Source organism: Euprymna scolopes, chromosome 35 (genome assembly GCF_053919585.1).
Source record: "Euprymna scolopes isolate OS-2025 chromosome 35, ASM5391958v1, whole genome shotgun sequence".
NCBI classification, from domain to species: Eukaryota; Metazoa; Mollusca; class Cephalopoda; order Sepiida; family Sepiolidae; genus Euprymna; species Euprymna scolopes.
In genome coordinates this window covers 29780412-29806542 of record NC_136516.1, presented here as the reverse complement: position 1 = coordinate 29806542, position 26131 = coordinate 29780412, and the positions used below count along the sequence as shown (strand labels likewise).

The following is a 26131-nucleotide window of genomic DNA, read 5'->3' as shown; positions in this document are numbered from 1 at the left end:
GGGCCATTTTTTTTGTGTTTGAATAAAGTCAGTTTTCGTGGGACCCACATCTTTTCGACTGGCAAAACTTTTTATCCGCCACAATTAGTAGTGAGGGGGTTCTTTTTACTAACCACCTTTTAGCATTGTATATTTTTCATCCAATTTTGTAAATAAGATTTTTATCCCCAACCCCCCCACATCATGTATATATATTTGTAACTTTCGGGTTTTAAGTAGGATGTCCACAGAGTGATTCTGGTATTTTGGTGAAAGAGTCTAGTTAAGTTAACGTTATGTTAGTTAGGTCAACATTAACCCCCACCCCCCTTTTTCGGCCTTGTGCCACATTTTTATTTGTGTAATTTTATTTTATCAAATAAAATAAATATTAACTTTAGTCTTTGTCAAGTTATTCACAACTTGAACGCTGACCGAAAGTCCACTACACAATCCAACAATTTGGCACGGAGCGAGACACCACGCGTCTGCTTTGCTCGACACGGAATGGAAATCTATCTGTTTGAAGAAACACAATATTCCCGGCAATTCCTGAATCCTCCGCAGCAACTGAAACAATGCAATTTCATTGGTCAAAATATCGCGTGATTGGAACAATCTAGCAGTTATCGCCCTTGCATTCTGAAATTTCTAACATAATAAAGTTACATCGTTTTACATATAGAGGGGGGGGAGTAATTCTGTGGTGACTTTTGGAGGTGCCTAATGATTATTATTTGATTTTTACTAGATTTTTAAAACATGGGTGTGTGAACGGCTTAAAAAATGTCACTACATAGGAACGTTGTTTTAAAGCGTCAATAATGTAAACACGATTTTTGTCTCACATTTTCATTATTTTTGTATCCTGTAAAAAAAAAATATTAGCAGTTTATTTGAAGCTTTTTTTTTTAAATGGTAAAAAAGTTAGGATAATAATATTAAATTACAATTACATCGTGTTACATATAAGGGCCTTTTGGTCAAGATCAAAGTGTAGTATCTGATCTTCAGATGCTACTGCACTTCCATTTCTTGTTCTCTTTCGGTGGAGGAGAAATCCTTCACGACTGAGACAATTTTTATTTTTGTACCTTTTCTCCACGTTAAAAAACGACCCTGTCCCGTGGGGAGGCATAGTAAATAGGTACATATAAGGGAGGGATAAAACTGTGGTGCGCGTTGGAGGTACCTAGAGAACAGTAATTCGAATAATCCAAATTATTGATCCTACACTAAAAAAATTCGAAACATAAAATAATTGTTGTTTGAAGTCACGAAACATATTCGACTAGATGTGCGTGCGCTCTGAAATTAAACCTAGCATTGTTTCTTTTTCTTTATTTCTTTCTTTTTTCTTAAGAAATGAAGTCAAGTGTGGAGGGGGGGGGGACATTCTTTCAAACCGGAAGTAGAATTGATCACGTGGTCATCGCGCGTCTGTCTGTTTGTCGTCTTCTTCTTAAATCAGTCGTCATAGTTTTTATTATTATGGCAGCTGTCACTTTCCTACGTCTTATAATAAGCCAGCCGGGATAGGCGCATTTTTATAACCACCTAAAAAACAAAATCAACTCTGAAGGATTATTATTTTTGGTGATACTTATATTCTTTTTGGAGAGAAGACATTTATTTCGGCTAAAAAAAAACATAAACAATATCCGTGCATTTTTTGCAAGTTTAGAGAGAAAGAGAGAGACGTCTTCGGTGGCGACACCTGGTGGCGACTTTAAAAAGAACATTTGGATCTCCCAAAAACTTAATTACTGTGTTTTCTTTTTTTAAAATATATATTTACATTTCTTTATTAGGTTTTCTATTTTATTAGTATTTTGTAAGGTGGTTTATCCTTTATTTTTGACTACTCAAAACAAACATTTTTTTTTTCATTTAATATATGAAAACTGTTTTGATCGCAATGAATGTTTTCATGTGGTATCGTGTAACGTGATGTTTGCTTAACTATTTTTTTTTTTTTTTTAACAAATGTTATTTTATATCTTTAAATTTTTAATTAATTTAGTGGTAGTTCATGGAGGTAAGTTAATCGTCGTGTAACTTTAAATATCAAACAGCGTAACTGAGAAGAATGGACACTCCTAAAACAAGAACTTAATTAAGATTGCGTAAAAACAAAAGGTTGTTGCTTAAATTGTCCCGATTCAAATTGTATGTTTTTCCATGGCCCAAAAATAGAGAGTTATAATAGCTTAATATAATAGAAAAAAGGGGGACAGTTGCAAAAGCTTTTAATAATAAAAAGTGGACAATTACAATTGCTAAATATAATAGCAGAGGACAGTTACAAAAGCTCCCTAAAATAGGACAGTTACAATAATGTAATAGCTCCTAATAAATGGGAATAGTAAAATATGACAGTCACAATAGTTTCTAATATATTAGAAAAGGAGGGATAGTTACAGTAGCTTTTAAACTGTAAGACATTTCACCAATGATATACTAACAGTACTTAACTGCAAGAACATAAATGTAAAACTCATTATACTCTTCAATTTCGATACTTTTTGTAACTTCTACGACTGAAGCAAAGCAGAGAAGAAAAAACAAAAGCTTAATTTGGTAACTATTTGCTGCCAAAGTCCCCTATCTATAATATTAATAATAATAATAATAACAACAACAATATTAGTCATGCCTGTGATACTCTTAGAGAGAATTCCTTTACCAAGCTTAAGGACATATACAACAATCAGTGTCCTGTTATTGTCGTGTGCCTTGTTTTATGCGGATCGGATGGTGACGAGTTTGAATTCTGAAAATGATTCTCTTTCTGTTGTCGGGTCGGCAACATCGTCATCTGTTGCCTCCTCCTCCTCTTCCTCTGATGACGACGACGATGACGACGAGAAAATGCCGGTCATTGGCCCAAAACATGACGAACATGAAAATCTGGTCAATTGGACGCATGACAGTTATGGTTGGAATATGTTCTATGTCCTTACCGAACAAGTTTGGTGTCTTTGGGTAAGTAGTTCATTTTTTTTTTTTTTTTTTTAAGAAAAATAATCTCATAGGATTAAAATATAGTGTCTGTTCTGGGTAAAAGTCAAAAATATTTAATACTCGATAAATCATAAAAAAGAAAAAAAAAGTCAAACGCATTAGAATAAAATTCGACATTTGTGCATTTTAACATTTAAAGCCTCCTCCCTCCTCAATGTAAACAGAATTTTTGTGAAATATTAAACGGTATTCTACTCGGTAAATGTCAGCGTGTTACAGAAAAAAACCGTAAATTAAACTGTTAAACTACACAAGTTTATAATTGAATACACCCCCCCCCCAAAAAAAAAGAACGGAAGACATAAAATGTTTTTGTAAACCGCTCGTGAAAACTTAATTTTTTGAGATCAATTAAAAAGTAGGTACTGGTCGCGGTAAGAGTTCCCTGCCGAACACCCTCAAAAAACAATGACTTCTCCCCACGCATGCGCAAAGGACATGTTTTAGTTGCCATAGTAACAAAACGATCCTTAATTTTTATCGACATTGTTTTACTGTTTATGAATATTGAAATAAAATACATTACTACACATTTATTAATAATATCTCACTTTTAATCACTTTTATCAACTTTTTAAAACTTTTTTTTTTACTTTTTAATAGCATTTTCTTTTTAAATGACAACGTTAATGTTTATGAATATTGGAATAAAATACATTACTACACATTTATTAATATCTTTTTTCTTTTTTTTTTACTGTTTGTGTCACTTTTATCGACTTTTTCTTTTCTGTTTTAAATGACTACGTTTTAAAACAAAAGAAAAAGTCGATAAAAGTGACACAAACAGTAAAACAGTAAAAAAAAAAAAAAAAAGATATTAATAAATGCGTAGTAATGTCTTTTATTTCAATATTCAATATAAGAAAAAGAAAAAGTCGATAAAAGTGACACATAAACGGTAAAAAAAAAAAGAAATTAATAAATGTGTAGTAATGTATTTTATTTCAATATTCATAAACATTAACGTTGTCATTTAAAAAGAAAATGCTATTATAAAGTAAAAAAAAGTTTTAAAAATGTCGATAAAAGTGATTAAAAGTGAGATATTATTAATAAATGTGTAGTAATGTATTTTATTTCAATATTCATAAACAGTAAAACAATGTCGATAAAAATTAAGGATCGTTTTGTTACTATGGCAACTAAAACATGTCCTTTGCGCATGCGTGGGGAGAAGTCATTGTTTTTTGAAGGTGTTCGGCAGGGAACTCTTACCGCGACCAGTACCAAAAAGTATTTAAAGACTACGTAACACTCACAAAAAAAAAAAAATTAACCACTTTTTTTTTTTTTTTTTTAAATTTTTTTTTTTTAACTTATTTCAAATGTCTGCTAAAGATTCCTCCGATGTGATAGGTCACTTCATTATACGCGATGTGATGAGTCACTTCACTATAAGAAAACGCTGTTGGAGCTGGTGTAATAGCACAAAATAGTCCCAGGATCCAGGGATTCATACCGTGCAAACGGTAAATTTGCGACGGGTTTGATAATCCAATTCGTTGTCAGCGACCTCGAATACCTCTAAAAAAAATAAATGAGAGTTGTCGGTGTTCTGTTGTAGCGTAAGGTAACATTTACCAATTATTTTCATTCTAGGATAGTTGGTTTAAATCAAGCTCAGCATGTCTTTGTTTATTTTCTTTGTCAGCTGATTGTTCTGCTTCACGATGAATGCCCTAGAAAAGTCTCTTTTTAATTAATTTTTATCAGTTTAAAAATGTTCTATTATTCTGAAAGACAAAAAAGTTTGTTTGCTTATTTTAAAACTGGTAAACATTAATCAAATGGGACTTTTCCAGGGTATTCGTTATGAAGCAGAACGATCAGCTGACAAAGTAAACAAAGATTTGCGGAACTTGAGTTTCGTCTGCACAAGGTAATAGTAAACATGCCCTCCCGGTTTCCATATTAAGAATGTCTGTTTAAATTTGCTGCGGAATGTTAAAATGCACAAATGAAATTTTCTAGCTGCCTAGAGAACTTTTAAGGTTAATACTTTTTATGCCACACTTTTTACTGTCAAAAAATAGCAAAATGCAACAAGCCATGTAAAAGGACAATTGTGCACATTTATATATCGTTTGAATGTTTTGTTTAGTGACTTTAATTCTGGATACAAGACGTTATCACTACCTTTGGTAGGCTGTTCCATGAAACAGAATGCAACTACATGCATTCTTTGCTGGGTCCTAAGGTTACCACAACTTGAGTAAAAGCTTCTCAAAAGTTATATTTAAATTCTGATTGATAATGCTTTATGCCAGAAACGTGTCCCCCACTCATAAATGAAATCTAATTATCCAAAAATCAGTAGGTATGATACATCTAGCACTCTCTTGAACTGTTAAGTCGTTTATATGCTGACCATGATTTCTGGCAGTCTGTTCCACAGTAAAGTGATCCAAACCGAAAACATGTCTTACAACAATTTAGCTGAACTCATATTGGTACATCTTTTCTAAGTTTCTATGAAGCCCTCACTGTAGAGCTGTGAAGATTTCACAAGGCATATTGTAATTGATGTGTATGATGTTGAAGACAAACATGAGGTCTCCACGCAGCTGCCTGCATTTCAGCAAGATTGAGAGTCTCTAATCATTGTTCATAAGACTTTATGTGAAGTTTACAGACCATCCATATTGCAATGTCTGAATTTGTTCTAGGTGTTGGGTATCTCGAATTAAAATGACACTACAATATTATATTCTAGAATCAGTTGCTGCACCAGAGATATGTATAGTGATTAGAAAAATGTTAGTTTTCATAGTGGCAAAGGAGCAGTAGATAAAAAAGAACACACTGTGGGCTTTATTTGCCACCTGACTGGATTGGATAATGGGAGTAAAGAAAGAATCATCAGCAACACCTAAGACCTATGATTATATCATCTCATCCAGAATTAGTCGACCAGGTTTAAAATCAAGTGGTGTGTTTGGTGAAGAACCAACTGGAAGGTAGTTGCCATTGAGAAGTGACTCCCATAAGTTGAACCATTTCTAGACTTGGAGGCATTTACAAAGATCTTCAAAATTGTTCCTGAGAGCAATTAATGTCATTGGGGAAAAACAATTTATAAAATTTGTTTTTCACATTTAATGACAACCACAACATGCCTACAGGTTTTAGCTGCTTATTATGTCTTGAGTGTCAAGAAGACAGATTTTATAGAAGAAAAAGCATGAAATAAAATGTGTTATGAACATAAAAACTTAGCTAGTTAGATAGTTTAATTCTAATGCATTTGATGTAAATTGTTTTGTTTTTGTTTGTTTACACGTTAACGAGTTAGATATTCTGGATTTTTACCCTATTCTATGTTAATTGCTATTAAATTATTTAGAGTGAAATGGGTTTCAGCATTACTAACAAACATCTTTTATTTAAACCATGTTTTAGTAAAGCAGTAAAAACAACAAAGAGCATTAAAAACAAAAATATAATTGCCATCCTTATAAACAAGTTGAAAGAGGCCAGCTATGGAAGTGCAATAACTCATGTTCATAATTTCCTGATTAAATGAATTTGAGATATCATTTGCTCTTAGCTAGACTCTTTTTCCACGATAAAGATGACTGTATTTTTCCTATTGAGTTTTCATTCCAGGGTCTCGCATGTTTGAAAGTGTTTTTAATAGTGATGCTGAAAACTGATTTCACTCTTAAACATATATTACCCAACTGAATTAATCTTGTTTTTAGCAGCTACTGTCAACCAGTGCTAATTTGACATTGGTGACCACTGTGATAATCTTCTGTCAACTTGTATTTTTTGCATTTAATTAATCAACCTTGATTTATATTACTTATATTGATCGGACTATTGTTCTCATCTTGAGTGTTATTTGTACAACGTTTCAGCTGGTTTGGCCTTCAACCATCTTCAGGCATGTTGATTGTTGTTTGGAAACGAAAGCAGACTAAGCTTAGAAATTAATAGCATTTGGGAGGCTCTAATTGTAGAAAAAACAAATTGTTCACCCTTAAAATTTTGGCAATTGAAGGGAGATAATCCCCCTGTCGATTTTTATTAGAGTCCCCCCCCCCCCGTCAACCAATTTTTTCAAAGATAAGAAACAAAGCCATAAAACAGACTAATTCCAAGAATACAAAAGTACAGAGCCAGTAACCTTTCTCGTTTCTTTTTCTAACAACAACCAACATGCCTGAAGATAGTCAAAGTCCAAACCAACCAAAATGTTGCACAAATAACACTCAAGATGAGAACAATAGTCTGATTAAAACAAGTAATATAAACAATCAGCCCTCATCTCAAAAGTTCAGAACTTCAACCTTGATTTGTTTCACCCCTAAAATCAGGATGTAACATCTATACTACAACGGTATTGTATTTAATGTTTCACACCAAGCCTAAGAAGTTCTTGGAAATGATGTTGCTGGAATGCTTGAGGACTATTTCATCAAAAAGGAAAACATCACAAAACTAAACATAACTCCAGGAACAGCAAATTCGTAGTGAAATTTTGCTGATTTGTATCCATCTACATCTGGTTTGAGGAAACGTAAAAGTGCTCCTCCAAAATCTGAAAGTTCCAGTTAAGAAATTAGGAGTTTGCACCATTTGTGATAGCCGAGATCCTTCTAGTGTTGAAAGTGAAAAGTGGATTTAGAGCAATGTGATGAATGTCCCATCATAGGGTCTACTATAATTTTTTTTACCATTAAAATAAAAATGTATAAAAAGTTGAAATAATTTTTTCTTTACTTTTTCAAGATCAAAGGCTAAGTGTTATTCATTTAGGGAATAGGAACAAATACCCCAAAACCTATCATAGTAACCCCAGTTGATGATATGACAAATTTTGACTGCAAAAAATACAAAATTTATGCAAGAAACGTCATTGCAAGAATTGATTCAATTTTGGTTTTCTTGATTCATTAAATTAATTTTTCTGAAGAAACTTTATTATTTTGGTCTTAGGTTTTGCGTTGTCTAGAAATTGGTTAGTTGTTTTTTATTTTACGGCATATCAACCCTTTTCAGGTTATTTAATACTGAATCCAGTGATTTTGAAGAACAATTTTTTAATAGAATATGTTTGGGGTTTTTTTTTTCAAGTCAGTTTCTATTTAATCCATAGTTGGGACCCTAACAGGTATTACCACTCAGTCAGAGTAGACCTGTGAGAAATGGTAATTAAAGGGTGGCTTCACACTCCCCAAAGCCCGCAAGCTAGGGTCTCACCATCGGATATAGTTTAAGGTCATATCCAGGACCGCGTTGCTTATGGAAGAGAATCAATATATTTTCAAACTAACCATAAAACACGTCTTTTTAAAGAAACATTTAAAAAAAACATTCTAGCAAAAATATGAAAATATAGGAGACATGGAATAGCAGCAGATGTTTCGATTGTGCTAGTGGCCTTTTTGATTGAAATCGCTCCAAACAAGGCTTGAAACCACTTGATGTAAAGAGCTAAAAAGTGTGAGAAATGATTATCACAAAGACAGGAGATGCCTATGGATCTTAGCTTTGAAAAGGCAAAGGAGGAAAACAGTCAGTAGAAAAAGAGTTCCACAAGCATGCAGTTCTTGGAAAGAAGCTACTGAAACAAAAATCTGTATTATAAGGAGGTATCAAAACAGCTAATTAATGGCAACCACTAGATCAGCAAGTGAAATAAGCTGAAAAACAGTGCCTGTTTTTATAATCCCAACTCTGATCTGAGGTATGGTAATAGTGAAAGCAGTGAAGAATCCTAGCAACATTGTAGCCCAATAAATCACTTTACTCAACTTAACAATTAAAGGGTTTAATGTAAGTTATTACAAGTGTAACCTCAATAACTGTAAAAGTAGTCCATAATTATCTTATAGCAAGACAAAAGTTAAAGTTGTTTTGGCCTGCTTATTAAATGGGGCGGTGTATATAGTAACAGTAAAAACACTGAACTACTTTGGTTTACCACATAACCTAAATTTGATTTCACAATTTTATTTTTACTTTTTATCAGGCATTTTTTATTTTTTTGTTATTTGGCCAATCAGATGGTTTTTAAAATCACTTTGTTTTTTAGTCAATTAGAATTTTATTCAATTTCTAATTAATTTTGAAAAAGAAAATTTTAATTATCTATTGCTTTATGTTGCTTTTTAATTCAGTGGTTGTTTAATATTAATTTAATAAATTATTCTGTTTCACAAAATTGCTTTATTCCCTGGACAAATCCAAGTTAAGGGTAAGTGAAGTGCTCTTTGGCCTTGGTAAGTAATCATCTATGGCGTCTCAATAAAAGCACTCGTCCCCATCACGTCACTGGGTTGACGCCAGGAAGGGTGTCCAGTCTATAAAAATCTTGCCTCAATTAAGGAAATAACTTTCAAAGAAAATCTGTTGCATTTCTGGTTATGTAATGACCTGGTCAGAGATAGGCTACATGCTTGTATTTGTGACGACATTCACTCTGGATGGGTTAAACCGGTTTCAATTTAATTTGCCATATCAAAGGTCAAGGCAAATTATCCAGGTCTGTCCACTGCTGACTCCTCAGTATACATCAACCATTCTCAATTCCATCCATTGTGAGACACTGAAGATACAAGGGTTGGTTATAGCTTCCAAGTCAGCTTTGACCGTTGTGAGCCATGTCCTCAGTTGACCATCCATTTTTTTTGCACCTTCCCGATAGCAGTGTTGATTCTATTGCCTTGTGAATCAGGTAAGTTGGTAGATATAGAAATAGGCTAGTTTGGAAGCCAATTTTTAAAAGCCGTCCATTACTTGCCAGCATATAAAACAGACGTTACTGAATATGGTGATAATGACAAACAAAGGCCCAAAAGACAATACAGCATCAAGCCTAGCTATAAAACCAATCAGGTGAGGTCATTTTTTTTCTGAATGCCCAAAGTCTCAGATCACATGACCATAGGTCATTCAATTGATTTAACTATGTAATCATCAATTATAAAAGGTGTGATTTGAAACACTTTCTTTTCTTTGCCCTTTTTGTGCTGACTTTTGAGAGTGCAGCATATTTGTCAAAATTCCTCCCTCTTTTTTCTTGTTTTTGGTTTAGTCATTGAAGCGACAAAGTTCATTTGTTCACTACTTCTGTTTTATCCAGGATAGTTCCTGGATATGCAGTCATCTCACCAGAGATATCATGTGGTCAGTTGTTACTACACGTGTGAAATCTAATTGAAACTTACTGGCATAAAAGAGTTCCAATAATTGATAGGAAAAGTTTTGCTTGAATTAAGCAATATTGATATAATTATTCATTCGTGAACTAGCAATTAATTAGAACACAGAGAATGGACTTGCCCATTTAAACATGATGGAAAATTCTACCTTTTTTTATAAACCAACTTTCTAGGCTTCTCTCTCAAAACAAAAGCTCAATTGGTCTAGACAGCTGAGCGTTGACTACAAAATTGAATAACGTCAATACCAGCTATATTTGATGTATTTTACATGATATCATTAAGTCTGCCTTTTTCATATGTCCTTACATTAGGAACTTGTGGCATGTTTTAAATACTTCCATGTATCGTAAATGTAAATAAATTCAGTTGTATTTTCTAAGCAGTTTTTACTTTTTTATTTACCTCTTCTGTTTACTTGAAAGACCGATTAAAAGACTGATGATAATTATACTGGCATAAAGAATGCAATAAGCTAATTATGAACTATAAGAATTAAAAAATTTAAATAATGGTAAAGATTAAATAATAATATAAGATTTGTCAACTCCTTTAAACCATCTCTATTTTCAATTTTAGGGTGGCATAAGTCTCATTTGCAACAAAGCTGACACCACTCCAACTACTCAATTGATCTAACCAATTCTACCAAGTTGATCTTAAATATTGTATAATCAATCCATTATATTATTTTCAGTCCCCCACCCCTTATTTCTGGCTCCCATCTTATCTCGCAATTACTTATAACGTCACCAACTAACTTCGGAAGAACCCCCCCCCCCCATCTGATTTTCTTTTATATCATAAGTTGCTTAAAACGTGATTAGTTAAAGTTCAGAATAAAATCACGCTTTCTCTTAACGGTTAATTTAAAAAAAAATCTTCTGAACGCTATTAAAAGTTAAATTCTTCACTAGTTTGCAATTTGGAGACGGAAGCGTTGTTGTGATAAGTGATTTTCTCTACTAATTCGCACTTTTTATTTTTAGATTCAAATATTAATAACTACATTTTATTTCAGTATTTAATTTATGTATTTCTGTTGTATTAAATGCTAGCTTTTTTTTTTTTTTTTTTTTCTCGTCCATAAATGTTTATTTATCTACTGAGTTGATTGCAAAAATAGATTACCTAAATGTACTCATTTTTAGTTCGTGAGAGGGGAATCTATCACCATACTTTCCCTTAAACACGTCTGTTGGACTTTTATAAGTACAATACTTAATAGTTTTTTTTTTGTTGTTTTTTTGTTTTTTTTTAAATGGAGAGTAGAAAACGCATTGTGGATGCGTTATCGGCAGCTCCTGTTACTCTCGCTTCTTCTTATTTGTCCCTCAGTCCTCATTTTTTAAATGAGTTATTTTTCTGACAAAGGGAGAAGAAAAAGCTGTTTTCTAGGTTGGCAGTATTTTTGCGCGAACAGTTGGCAGAGTTGGTGGAAATTTTCTGTTTCTATGTCTATCCTTGTAGCCATGTCACTAGTAAGGGTGCTGGAGGTAAACGTTTTGTCTGGGCTGACGTTATCCGCCTGATAGTCAGGGACCCGAACCTTGGATTAACCACTAAGGAGGCTGTCCTATCAGCAGGTGCAAAGTACTGGGGCTGCTGTATTGCCATTTGGTGAATGGAATCTGGACCATGCAGTAGCTTCTGGTGGGGCCTCTCGATGCCATACTAGTGGGTAATTGTTACGGCTTTACCTTATCATGTGGTACAAAAAAAAAAAAAAATTCTTCGTTTCTTTTTCTCTCTTAGTTTCCCCTCTCTGTCCTGCTCTAAGTAAATCTGTCGACCTAGTCCACAAATTCCAAAATTTCATCATGACAAGTTTCAAGAAAAAATACACGATTAAACCCGGTTATCCAACTTCCAACGTAGACCCCTACTACCATGTCTCCTTCTCCAACATCAGGGGTCTTCGTTCTAACCTTCCAGAGGTTGAAACCCAATTACAGGAGACTAAACCAGACCTTTTATTTTTAAGTGAAACTGGCATTGGACAGGCTATTTCTCTAGATGAGTTTGCAATTACAGGATACTCTAACTTAACTTCTAAATCTGACCCCCAAGATCGCCATGGGCATGGAATATGTGCCTATATTAATGATAGCTTTCCATGTGGGAGGGACATCTCCAGGGAAGATCCTAACTTACCCTATATGTGCTTCTGGGTTGCTTTAGCTCACACTACTGCATTTATATTTACTCTCTATCGCCCCCCACAACAGCGGAGTTACTATATTTCAAAGCATATCTGAGAAAATTGACCAAGTCCTTTCTACTTATCCTTCAGCTAACATTCACGTATGTGGAGACTTCAATGTTCACAACGTCGAATGGTTGACCCACTCAAACAAGACCGATGATGAGGGGAGGTTCTGTCATGATTTCTCCATTGCCTATGACCTCACTCAGATTGTTCAGGAACCTACCCGTGTGCCCGATAATGACGGCCAGTATCCGAGCCTACTAGACCTTTTTCTCACAACTTGCCCTGAACTATGTTCAGTTTCTGTTCTGTCGCCTCTTGGATCTTCCGACCACTCTGTTGTATCAATTAAGATAAAAATGAAATGTAATAAGTCCCCAGACGTACCTCTTCATCGTACAGTATATCGATACACTAAGGCTGACTGGGATAGCTTCCGTACATTTATATCTGATCTACCTCTGCATTCCATGTTTAAAAAGGATGTGTCCTCTATAGTATTAGACCTAACTGAATGGTTAATTGTAGGTATTGACCATTTCATACCCTCTAAAAAGTTTCAGCAAAAACCTAACAGCCAGCCATGGTTCTCTCCAGAATGTGCTGCTGCCATTGCGCACAGAAATCACTTTTTCCACTGCTTCAAACGTAATAGATGTATGGAAACTAAAGCCGTTTTCAGGACTGCCAGCAACCATTGTAAGAAAGTAATAAGGAACGCAAGAGAGTTGTATGCTCAATCTGTTAAGTCCAAAGTAGCTGAGCAGCGGCTTGGTTCCCACCAGTTTTGGCAAATAGCAAACAGAATCCTGAACAGAAGCGTGTGCTCCATCCCAACTATTATCAATGGACCTGAGGTAATCTCGTCAGCATCAGACAAAGCCAAACTCTTTGTCAAGAACTTTGCAGCTAATTCTACCCTTTGCGACCAAGACCGCCAACCCCCAATATTTCCTCCTGTATCAGAAAACACGCTATGTGATATACGTATATCTGTACGTGATGTTGCGAAGCTAATCAAAAACCTTGATTCGAGTAAAGCAACTGGCCCTGATGGTATTCCAATTATAGTACTCAAAAAACTTCAACCTGAACTAGTGCCCATACTTACAAAACTGTTTAAACATTGTCTTAAGGAGAATAGTTTCCCATCTCCCTGGAAAATCTCATCAGTATGCCCTGTATTTAAGAATTCAGGTGATCGCTCATCCCCCTCTCAGTACAGGCCAATAAGTCTCCTGTGCGTCATGAGTAAGTTGCTAGAATCTGTGTTAAATACAGAAGTAATCAAACATCTCAACAAAAATAACCTTCTTAGTGACACTCAATATGGTTTCCGTTCTGCTAGATCTACAGCAGATGTGCTTACAGTTATATCGCATAGGATTAGCAAATCTCTCGACGGTGGCAATCTTTCTAGGGCAATTGCTCTTGACATATCTAAAGCCTTTGATAGGGTATGGCATAAAGGTTTACTTCATAAGATCGCTAGCTATGGTATAGCTGGAAAAGTCTTCTCAATTATTAAATCATTTCTTTCTGATAGGTTCATAAGAGTAGTAGTTGAGGGGCAAAAATCAGAAGCTCACAGTATTAATGCCGGTGTCCCTCAGGGATCCATCCTGGGCCCAACTCTTTTCCTGATCTACATTAATGATCTTCCAAATCATATCCTTACATCATTTGTAGACATTTATGCTGACGACACTACCATTTATGGTACCACATCTAAGACAGTAAACGACCAAGTTCTCTCCAATTCTCTCTCCTCTGATCTTGAGCACGTAGTACAATGGGGAAAGGAGTGGCTGGTTACTTTTAATGCATCTAAAACCAAGCTTCTCTCTTTACATCATCAACATTCTAATCCACATTTGTCATCAATTGAAATGAATGGCTCTCATCTTCAGGAGGCCTCAAGTTTTGACAAGCTTCTGGGCTTGACCATTACTCCTGATCTTAAATGGAACACGTATATCAAATCTGTTGCCAAGGCCGCTGGAAAAATGGTGGGATCTTTCTATCGATCCAGTAGATATCTCACTGCTGATGCTATTCTCTATCTATATAAGAGCCAGGTACGTCCAAGGATGGAATACTGTTGCCACATCTGGGCAGGAGCTGCTAGAAAGGACTTGTCCTGCCTTGATAGAGTTCAAAATAGACTTCGTAGCCTCGTAGGAGATGTCCTTTTCTCCTCCTTGCAACCTCTATCTCACAGAAGAGATGTTGCGAGTTTGTCTCTGATGTATCGTTATTTTCATGGAAAGTGTTCAACTGAGCTTCAATCTATGGTCCCCCCTCGCCAAACTTTCACAAGAAACACTCGTCTAGCTGTAAACACTATCAATAATTTCCCCCACTCTTTATCTGTGCCTAAACCTAAACGTAGATTCCATGAACAAAGCTTCTTTCTTAGAACTGCACGCCTGTAGAATTGTCTTCCGTTTTCCTGCTTTCCGGCTGACTACAATATGGTTGTGTTCAAGTCTAAAGTAAATAAGTTCTTGATGGGCCGTTCCATATAGGTTATTAAATTTGCCAAATTTTCATTACTAATGATTACTATATTGACCAATTTCTACTGTACACTCTTTAACCCTTATCCTTGAGTGGCCTCTGGGCCTTGATAATGTGGTGATGCCTTTGTAAAAAAAAAAAAAAAAAAAACCTTCATTCTAATAATTTTGTTACCTACAATCAACACCCATGGGGCTGCACTTTGAAAAGAATAGCAATATTGGTCAACTAATTCTCATTGAATTTGAACTTGAGTGACTAAAGATGTCAATATGAGTATCTCATGTCTATCGAATTCCATAGCCAGTGTTCAGCTGCTTTACCAGTTCAAATAGAACTAAATTGAGATCAGAAACCAGAGAGTTGATACATAAGCTAGATGAGATGTTCTATTTGGCTTAGATGGACAAATCCATTATCTAAGTTCTGGCTAGTTGTAAATATTGCATTACCAAAACAAGTGTTTTTCTATCAACTGGACACAAGTTGCAGCAATGGAGAGTCATTTTGATTTGATACTTTTACAATTTCTGCAGAACGGTTTCTTATTGACATTGTCCAACAGAAAAGCTGAGACCCTCTTTCTGTCAATAAAAAATTTTGCTAGGCTAATGTTAGGTTGGAAAAACAAACATACGAAAATCTGAAAATGAACAATGCTGTAAAAAGGAATGTGGTGTAGGGGTTCATACAGCTTCAATTTTACATTGGGGGTGGGGGTCAGCTTCCTTTTCTTCTTCCCCTTGTTTACCTTCTGATTCTAATATTATTTCATGTTTGTTTAAGAATACAAATATTCTTTTCAAACACTGCCTATTGCAGCTGAAGCATAAGTAGCTACTTTGATTATATATTTTACATGTTAGCATGTGTTGAAACTCAAGGAACATAACAATCTCAACTGACCTTTCAACATTCAAACTGCACAGCTTGAAGTATGACAAATTTACTTAGAAAGACATATTCAAGGGAAAACATTGTTCTTCAGTAGGCTGAATTTTGTTGATAAACAAATGCTGTATCCCGAGAGTTCCATTCTAGCCGGCCATTCATAGTGAAACGATGAGCATATGATAACATCCTATGAAGAGGTGATCAAACAGGAACTGACTTGAATTGTCCTTTTGGGTGGAAACATGTCTACGTGTATTAATTTTATTTCTACACAGTTAACAGTCCAGGCTTGAGTGCGCAAGTGCAAAATGAAATCACAACTCAATCTAATACATGATACTACATATGAATTTAAACATTTTAAACAAACCCTTTGCTTTGATGAGCTCCTGTCACTCCAAATACAAAATGGAAAATTTTCATTCAAACTGCTGGCAAGGTTGCTGGAAAAATTGGTTGACATATTCTACCACTCCAGAAAGTATCTGACTTCTGATCCCCTGTATATATAAGAGTCAGATACATCCTAAGAAAGATTATTGCTGCCACATCCGGAGATGTGCCACTCACTTTTTTTTTGCTTTGACAGAGTACAAAATAGACTTCACAATTTAATAGGGGAAGATCTTTTTTGTTCTCTGCAGCCCTTTCTTATGGATGAGACATTGCTAGTCTTTCTTTGCTCTATTGCTATTTCTGTAGAAGATGCTTGACTGAGCCACAATCCCTGGTTCCTCTTTGTAAGACATTCACAGAAAGAGCACATAATTTGACCTTCATTGCAAAGAACTATCCTTTCTTCATCTGTATGTCTAGCATTAAATGGAATTTCCAGTTTCTTTCCAAGAACTTTTCATCTGCCAAACACCTTACCATGGAATTGCTTCTCTGCAGACTACAACTTGATTGTCCTCAAATCTCATGTCAACAAATACTCTCCATAAAGTATCCTCATAAAAATTCAAATTTTATCATTTTCAATCTTCTCATAATATTTTTTAACTAACAATCCATAGCATTATCCTTTATCTTTGAGTGGTTTTTGGTCTTAAGTGGTAACTCATTAGTAAAATGAAAAAATTCTTGTTTGTCACTATGCATTCATCATGAATGAATGTGGCCAAAAGCCATTCATTCTTTATGACATCACAAAGGATGAATAGTAGTTTCTGGAAGCTGTGGACTGCATGCTTCAAAGCAACATAACAAATGCTGACTGAATTGGTCATATGCAGTCTAGATAATTTTTAAGATTTTATTTCTTGGAACATATATAAACTTAGAAAAAATATTTTTTCGTCATAGTTGACATAGTTTACAGACTGACTCTTAAAGCAATGAATTTTCTCAAATTTTAAGTTTGACTCCAGTCTTGTTTTTAAATACCTTAATGTGCTCCCAATGTTTTCCATGTGTTTTTTGGTAAGTGATAATTTACTAACAATGTAGCTTAAATGGAGTTTTGTATAGATAGATTAATTAGACTACAGTCTAATTTGCAGTATTTTCTAGAATTTATTTTTTGACTGTAGTTAATTTTTTATTGATATGGAGTTTCCTTCTTTGAATTGATTGAAATACCTCAAGTATGCAGATTTATCTTTGCAGACCGCCAAGTCAAATACAAATTTCTTGGAAAATCCGTTTTCCAAGGTCTTTCAAATTAAAAATAGAAATATAAAAATATAAATTTGCTGTAAACCTTTTTTTTTCACATTATTAAGTGAATCTATCTGGTTGGTAGTCTAAGGGTCAAATTTTCAACTTAAGATATTATGATTATTACTAGCTGTGACTGTATTTATCTGGCGCTACATATATTTCTTTGGAATTTCATTGCTTTTTCACTTTTTTTTCGTTTTTGTTGTGAAGGAACATAACTGGCTATACACCGGTTACAAACTGTATATATATATTGGACTGTTTGGCAGACAGCGGCAGACAAGCAGTCGCAGTAAGACGGATAGTCTTACGTGTTGATTATCAGACTTTCTTCCCCATACTTGTTACTATGTACTTCTATTTACCTTAGGCGAGCAGCCTTACGTTTCTGTATTATAAATAAACCCCATTACACATACCACTCGGTGTAACTCACGTTTGTCTTTATTTCCTAAGTATTTAGGAATATAACAATGGCGACGAAAGGATGTTCTTTCTCTTAACAGAGATAAATTACCGTACCAAGGACTGTGTACAATGCAAGGATTTTTTGTTTTACGAAAAAAACAAACTACACAAGGATTTTTGACCACGTGCGTCAATGAATTTAAAAATTTTTCCTACCTAAAGTAGCGAAAAGTACGGATTTTTCTTCGTAAAGAACTCACAAGAAATTATAGAAACATGTTCAAGGTAAAGTGGAATTTATATTTATTTTGACAAGTAAAAAAAAAAAAAAAAAAAAAAATGGTCGCAAGTTGAATTCGAAACTACACTAAAGGATTACGAGTTTCGAAAGAAAAAAATATAAATACAACGACTATTGTACCATTTTATGCCACGTGGGAACGGCAGCCATATATATTTTTTTTTTTTGGAAAATTAATTGTTTGTTATTGCCTTTATATAAATAATTGGAACTATTTGTCGTGGGAAGTAAGAAATATTTTGTGTATGAACTTACGTTGTTGAAAAAAAAAAAAAAAAAAAAAAGAATTATTTTACAAAGCCTGTTGAATTACTATGGATGAACTTTGTTGAAACGTGTTGTGTCTGCATATTGCTACTAATTTACGATATACGTAAATTTACGATTTTTCTTTGGAATTATTGTGTAGAATTCGAAAAGACATTTTTGTACTAGAAGCTAACATGGAACAATTAGCAGAGTTAACTAAGGCTCTAGCCCTTAGCATCCAGGAACAGACAAAAATGACTCAACAATTTTTAGCGCAACAACAACAACAAATTCAACAACAACAGCTACAGCAACAGCTGCAACAACAACAAGAAAGAACACAAAAAACTTTAGAGGCACAACAAGAACAAACAAACATACTACAACGACAAATGTCGACACAGCAAAAGAATTTAGAAAAGCTAATTCTAACGTCGACCGGGAAGAAGACTAATTTTTCTGCCGAGGGTATTTCAAATTCACTAACGGAATTTCGTTACTCCCCGGATACTGGTGTTACTTTCCCTGCATACTACAGAAGATACGAAACAATTTTTACGAAAAGATGTTTAGACTGGACCGATGAGGAAAAAGTTACCCTGCTACTACAAAAACTGGGTACTGATGAAAACACCAAGTATGCAAATCTAATTCTACCAAAAAAACCGGAGGAGGTTTCGTTCGAGGAAACAATTAGTACCTTGTCGAAAATATTTGATAAAAGGGATAGCCTATTTCACTCTAGATACAAATGTTTGAACATTCAGAAGGCAGAAGCTGAAGACTATCTAGAATATGCTTGCACTGTGAACTGTTTATGCGAATCATTTAAATTGAATGAAATTTCCGCAGACCAATTTAAATGTTTAATCTTTGTACAAGGTCTCACAGCACCAAGGGACAAAGATATACGTTCACGGATCCTAACAATTATGGAGGCGGATCCTAACATAACATTGCAAAAAGTCACTGAAGAGTGTCAACGTCTGATTAACATAAAGAAAGACAACACTCGCATTGAAGAGAAAAATATTTTTAAGGTGCAGCAAGTAAAAAGGCAAGGGACCACAAGAAAGTCCAGGTTCCAAGAACACAGGATCCTTAAAGGATACAAAGACCCAAAGCTAAAGTGTAAATGTTGTGGTAGTTTAAGACACAACAATAAGACCTGCTGGTTTAGGAACAAAATATGTTATGAATGTGGTCTCAGAGGTCACAAGGGAACATACTGTGCCCAGAAGAAAAGACAAGGGACCGATAATGTAAATACGCTTCGCATGAATAAAGAAAAAAGCTGCGAAAGACGGAAATATGTTGATGTTCGGATAAATGGACATCTGGTTACATTGCTTCTGGATAGCGGTGCAGATATTAGTATTATAAATGAAGATATATGGAAAAGGATAGGTCGACCTGAATTAACGAAAACCAGAAAGACGGCGAGAAGTGTGTGCGGCAAAAGATTAGAGTTCAAGGGAGAATTAAAATGCAAAGTGACATTCGCTAACCAGACTCATAAATCCAAAGTGTACGTCGTACCAGGAAAGAATACATGCCTGTTTGGGGTAGATTGGATTGTCCTGTTTAATTTATGGGAGAAACCCATAAATTCGTTTTGTAACGTTTTAACTGCAGAAAAAGCAAACCAAAGGGAAGACTTCCTGAAGGATTTGAAAACTGAATTTCCCAATGTTTTTGCCGAAGGACTAGGACTCTGTATTAAGACAGAGGCAAAATTTGAATTAAAGAAAAATGCCACTCCAGTATTCAAACCTAAAAGGAATGTGCCTTTTTCAGCGATGGACGCAATCGAAAAAGAGTTGGATAGACTTCAACAACTGGAAGTCATTGAAAAAGTTAACCACACAGATTGGGCAAGTCCAACCGTGTATGTAAAGAAAAAAAATAACAGAATAAGGGTCTGTGGAGATTTTTCAACGGGTTTAAATGACTGTCTATTGGACCATAATTATCCCCTTCCGTCCGCAGAAGATCTGTTCTCTAAGCTTAACGGAGGAAAAATTTTTTCTAAGATAGACCTCTCAGATGCTTACTTGCAAATTAAGATCAGCGATGAATGCTCCAAATACTTAGGCATAAATACTCATAAGGGCATTTTTAAGCTAAAGAGGCTTCCTTTTGGATTAAAGGTTGCTCCTGCTATTTTCCAGCAAATTATGGACACGATGCTGGCAGGGTTGGAATTTTCAATGGCCTACCTTGACGATATCCTAATTAAAAGTGAAAATTTGCAAGATCATAAGAAGCATGTAAAAGAAGTATTCAAAAGAATACAGGAATTTGGTTTTAAATTGAGCCCAGAAAAATGCGATTTTTTTATGAAAAAAATTAAATATCTAGGTCAAATAATCGACAAAGAGGGTCGAAGACCGGATCCACAAAGGACTGAAGCAATTGAAAAGATGCCTGCTCCAGATTCAGTGACAAAATTAAAATCGTTTTTGGGATTAGCTCAATACTATGCAATTTACATCCCTAACATACATAATTTAAGAGCTCCTCTTAACGAGTTACTGAAAAAGGGTGTTAAATGGAACTGGAATAAGGAATGTGAATCTGCTTTCCAAAATATCAAAAGATGTCTACTGTCAGACTTAGCATTGGCACATTTCAATCCAGAAAAGGAACTAATACTAGCAACGGACGCCAGTGATTATGGTGTTGGCGCTGTATTACTTCACAAGTATGAGGATGGTAGGACAAAAGCTATCGCCCATGCTTCAAGAACGTTGGTTGCAGCGGAGAAAAATTACAGCCAAATTGAAAAAGAGGCGCTGTCGATAATATTTGGAATTACAAAGTACAATCGATTTCTCCATGGACGATCTTTTATTTTGCAAACCGACCATAAACCCCTACTTACCATATTTGGATCAAAGAAAGGCATTCCCACACATACTGCGAATCGATTACAGCGATGGGCTGTAACCCTCTTAAACTATCAGTTTAAGATGGAACATGTATCCTCAAAAAAGTTAGGACACGCAGATGCATTATCACGGTTGATCCCTAAAAGAAGCGAAAGTTTCGAAGAAACGGTAATTGCTGCGCTTAAAGACGAAAGTGAATGTACAAGTTCAATGTGTAATATGATACGTGAACTTCCGGTAACTTTCGAAAAAATAAAAAAAGAGGCAGTAAATGACATTTTCATTAAGAAAATGAAAAATCAATTGGGATGGATAAAAAAAAATAAAAAGGTAGATCAAACAACGCCTTTTTCCATCTGTGAAGATGTGCTCATGTATGGTGAGAGGATCGTAATTCCACTAACGTTACAGAGGAAAATTCTGAAGGAATTTCATACAGGTCATCCGGGCATTTCGAGAATGAAATCCCTTATGAGAGGATATGTGTACTGGCCTGGTATGGACAAGGAAGTTGAAAAATGTGTCAAGACATGCAGAGGATGTCAATTAGCAGCTCGAGATCCTCCAGTAAAAACGACGCCATGGCCAAAGACGGACCTACCCTGGTCACGTCTGCATATTGATTATGCGGGACCTATAAATGGTTATTTTTACTTGATTATTGTAGATTCTTTTTCAAAATGGCCAGAAATATTTAAGTTTAGACATCCAACAGCAAAAAACACTGTGAGTGCGCTTAATAAAATTTTTAGCCGTTTTGGAGTGCCAAAAACCTTAGTGAGCGATAATGGAACAGCATTTACTGCTCATGAATTCAAAGAATTCTGTGACTCACTAAATATTCTACATATGACAACACCTGTGTACCATCCACGATCGAATGGGTTGGCCGAAAAATTTGTAGATACGTTTAAAAGGGCACTTAAGAAAAATCTTACTACGGACACAGACGAACAATGTATTCAAACATTTTTAGCAATTTACAGGGTGACACCAAATCCTAATAATAATGTCAATTCTTCCCCGGCTGAGCTAATGTTTGCAAGAAAGATAAGATCTGTCTTCGATAGGCTGCTACCAGAGAAAAAGAAAGTTTTCAAAAAAGAAAACCTTAATACCAAGTGCTTCTCCCCAGGTGAAAATGTATATTTCAAAAATTTTCAAAATGGACGAAATCAGTGGGTTGAAGGTATTATCAAAAAAAGGATTGGGAGCATGGTCTATACCATCCAAGGATTAAGTTTTGTCTGCAAAAGACACAGAAATCAAATACGTCCCAGACTGTCTCCAAATGTGGAAGAGACACCAATGGAAACATGGTGCGATATTTTTGATATACCAAAACCAGCGTGTGTACCGCAAACAATGAATATTTCGCCTGAACCGACCATACGGGCTGGACAGAAACCTTTACCCCGGGTAACGCTGACCAGAAGGAAAAGCGCAAGAAAGAGAAAAGTTACCAGGAGATTAAGCCCTGACCCTAAAAGGAAGAGGTATTTAAGCTAAAATCAGGAAGATTTCAGCTTCAGGGGGAGGTGTTGTGAAGGAACATAACTGGCTATACACCGGTTACAAACTGTATATATATATTGGACTGTTTGGCAGACAGCGGCAGACAAGCAGTCGCAGTAAGACGGATAGTCTTGCGTGTTGATTATCAGACTTTCTTCCCCATACTTGTTACTATGTACTTCTATTTACCTTAGGCGAGCAGCCTTACGTTTCTGTATTATAAATAAACCCCATTACACATACCACTCGGTGTAACTCACGTTTGTCTTTATTTCCTAAGTATTTAGGAATATAACAGTTTTCTTTTTTATTGTAACTATTTCGGTATTTCTTGTTTGGTTTTATACCAAATCATTGTGTTTTCAAATAGGATTTTGAAAATTGTATTTTATTGTTTGGTTATATTATGGAACCAAATTGTTATAAAATCTGAACTAATTGTTTTTTTTTTTTTTTTTTGTTTGTTTATTTTTTTATCTTTTAATTAAATAAGAATTTGCTAACAGTTTACAACCAGTTTAAATGACTTTGTATTCAACAAAGTAATTCATTCCTTTATTTGTTTCTTCAACAATTAACAAAAATAATGAAATGAATGACTGGTTTACAAAAAAAACGATTCTGGTGAATTTAATTTTGAAATGAATTTTTTTTTTTTAAATAGGATATTTTAAAGTTTGTTTTAATAAGTTATGCTGTTGCATTTTTTATTTCAATAAATGTTCAATTAATAATAAGTATAATAAAAATTAATTCAAAATGTAATTACCAAAGTTATCTGTACACAAGAAGTAAACACACAGTAAGTGATTACAGTGATCTACTGGACTATGTTCTAAATTGGTCTTGCTCAGATTTTATTCCAATTCCTACTGATTACTATCAATTGTAAATTGATTTGTTCAATTGATAAATGGATTTTCTTTTCATATTTTTTTAACTTAAAAATCGTTCTGATTGTTTTATGAAAATATTGTAATTAAAGCAAATGAATTGGCTCTTTTTAACATTCATTTGATGAATGATGTAACAAGAAGTAATACATATTAGGTTGGTGCAAAAATAATGTCTTTTTTGATGTTCAACTTCAAAAGATCATAACTCCTTTCATAATAAACTTTATTAATCAAAATAAGAACCATTAGAGTTGACACATTTTTTCCAACTAGAAACAAGTTTATTTATCCCATTAGCATAGAAATCCAGAGTTCTGAAAGCAATGAAGTCATTGAAGTCCAATTCGGCATCATCTCAGCTTTTGAAGCACTTTTCACGCAGGAAGTTTTCGAGATGTTTGAAAAAGTGATCATTGGTGGACAAGAGGTCCGGTGAATATGGTGGATGAGGCAGTCTCTTAGCCCAATTCGTTCAGCATCTGTAGGGTCAGTTGAGCAACATGTGAGTGAGCGTTGTCATGGAGGAGAATTGGTCCCTTCGTATTCACCAATCTCGAGAACATACGTTGGCGCTTCTGGTGCATTTCATCAATTTGTCGACAGTATTCCTCCACCATAATCATTTCGCCCAGATTTAAGAAACTGTGATGGATGAGACTGGCTGCAGACCACCAAAGAGTCACAATTGGTGCAATTTCAGCTTCAGGAAGTGTTGTGGAGCTTCTCTAGCATCCAACCACTGCTGAATATTGTTGGCTGTCATAGAGGATCCATTTCTCATATGTCACAATCTGCTCGAGAAATGCGCCGTTTTTGTAGCACAGAAGGAGCGTAGAAGACACCTCAAAATGACGTTTTTTGTTTTTTTTTATTATCGTTCAATTAATACGGCACCTATTTATCCAACTATTTGGACTTCTCTATTTGCTTTAAATGGCAAACGACTGTTGAGTGGTCGACCTCAAGTTCAACAGCAACTTCTCATGTGGTTTTGCGAGGATCGGTTTCAATTAAGGCTTTTAAATGTTCGTTATCAACCGCAGTCGGCCGGCCATACCGCAGTCGGCCAGCCATGACAGTCTTCATTTTCAAGGCTCTCGTCACCATTGCAAAATTTCTTGAACCACCGTTGTGCCACACATTCATTAGTGGTTCCTGGGCTAAACGCATCATTGATATCATGAGCTCTCAGCAGCTTTTTAGCCTAGTTTAAACTGAAACAAGAAAATCATATGGATTTGAATTTTGCCCATGCTGTCGAAAAGCCTGCAAAATAATGAAGAGATTGAGAACAGTAATGAATAACACGATTCAATAGAGTGAAAAACGTGCTTCAAAATGATGTATAACATGGCTATTTATATAATTAATTCAGAAATCATATATAAAAGTAAAATATGAGAAAACAATATTGTTTTTGCACCAACCTAATAATATTTACATTCAGAAAAAGAGTGCTTTCTAATCATTTTTTTTAGATACAAAAAATATGCCTGGCTTAATTATCATGTCTTTAATTCAAAGTAAATTTGTTATACTTTTGTAGCTGTTAGAAATTGCACTGTTAAGATTGCACACAATGTCTTTCTCTACCTCCTCCTACTATAATAATTTGGCACCCTTTTGTTAGCATTCAGTGTCCAATAAAGTTTCTTTTTTCTTCGACTAATTATCAGCTGGCAATGCATTCATCTTGTCAATATGTTTAGTAATTACCATCAATTTTTATTAACTGTCTTTAAATGAAAGTCAAAACTACTTAATAATAATTCTACAAGCTTTGGTTATGTTAGATGCATCGATTGGCAATGAAAATCAGTACCAGATTACTTATATAAAGTGTTTTGTTTAACTGTTGCAATCAGGCTTCCATAAGCCCTCTTCTATGAGAGAAGAAATTCTTACAAGGATGTGCAGTTAGAATGTTGGAAGATTAGGAGAGATTGTTGTATTTCTTGAGTTTTCAACACATGCCAGATGTACAACATATATTAAATTGAATATGTTGATGAATTTTCTCTTCCAATGAATTTACACTGATCTGTTTGGATTCTTTTTATTCATGTAAACCCATTTACCATCGACTACATTTTGTTTTTATCTTTAAGTATTCCAAACCAAATTTTCATTTTACCTACACTACTTTGTAATCTTGTTTTGTATTAACAAATATTGTGATACATTTAAATAGATATTCAAAACCAACATTTTATTTCATTTCTAGTTAAAAAAAAAAAAAATTTAATGTGGTCACATAGATCTTTGCAAAACATTTTATCTTATTTCTCTTAGTCAGATGTCTGACATTGTCTGGCATACTGCAATCTCAGTCTCCAAGCTTGGCAGCCTTGAGGATTGATTCCATACAAATCCCACTAGGATTTTTGATAGTTTTCATCCAAGTTTTCTTG

General features: G+C 34.7%; 1 protein-coding gene across 2 annotated transcripts in view; it reads left to right on the top strand.

The window, feature by feature from the left end:
- The first annotated feature begins 1314 nt into the window (after positions 1 to 1314).
- The window catches only part of LOC145259780 (E3 ubiquitin-protein ligase AMFR-like), a 116175-nt gene continuing 91358 nt past the window's right edge, over positions 1315 to 26131 (top strand). Inside the window, exon 1 of one of the 2 annotated variants that reach the window (XM_080117536.1) lies at positions 1315 to 2964. In XM_080117536.1, the coding sequence (XP_079973662.1) occupies positions 2632 to 2964 (333 nt within the window). In that variant the 5' untranslated portion in view covers positions 1315 to 2631. Of the gene's footprint in view, positions 2965 to 17077; positions 17221 to 26131 lie in introns of those variants that run through there. The other variant, XM_080117537.1, reaches the window with a different exon arrangement.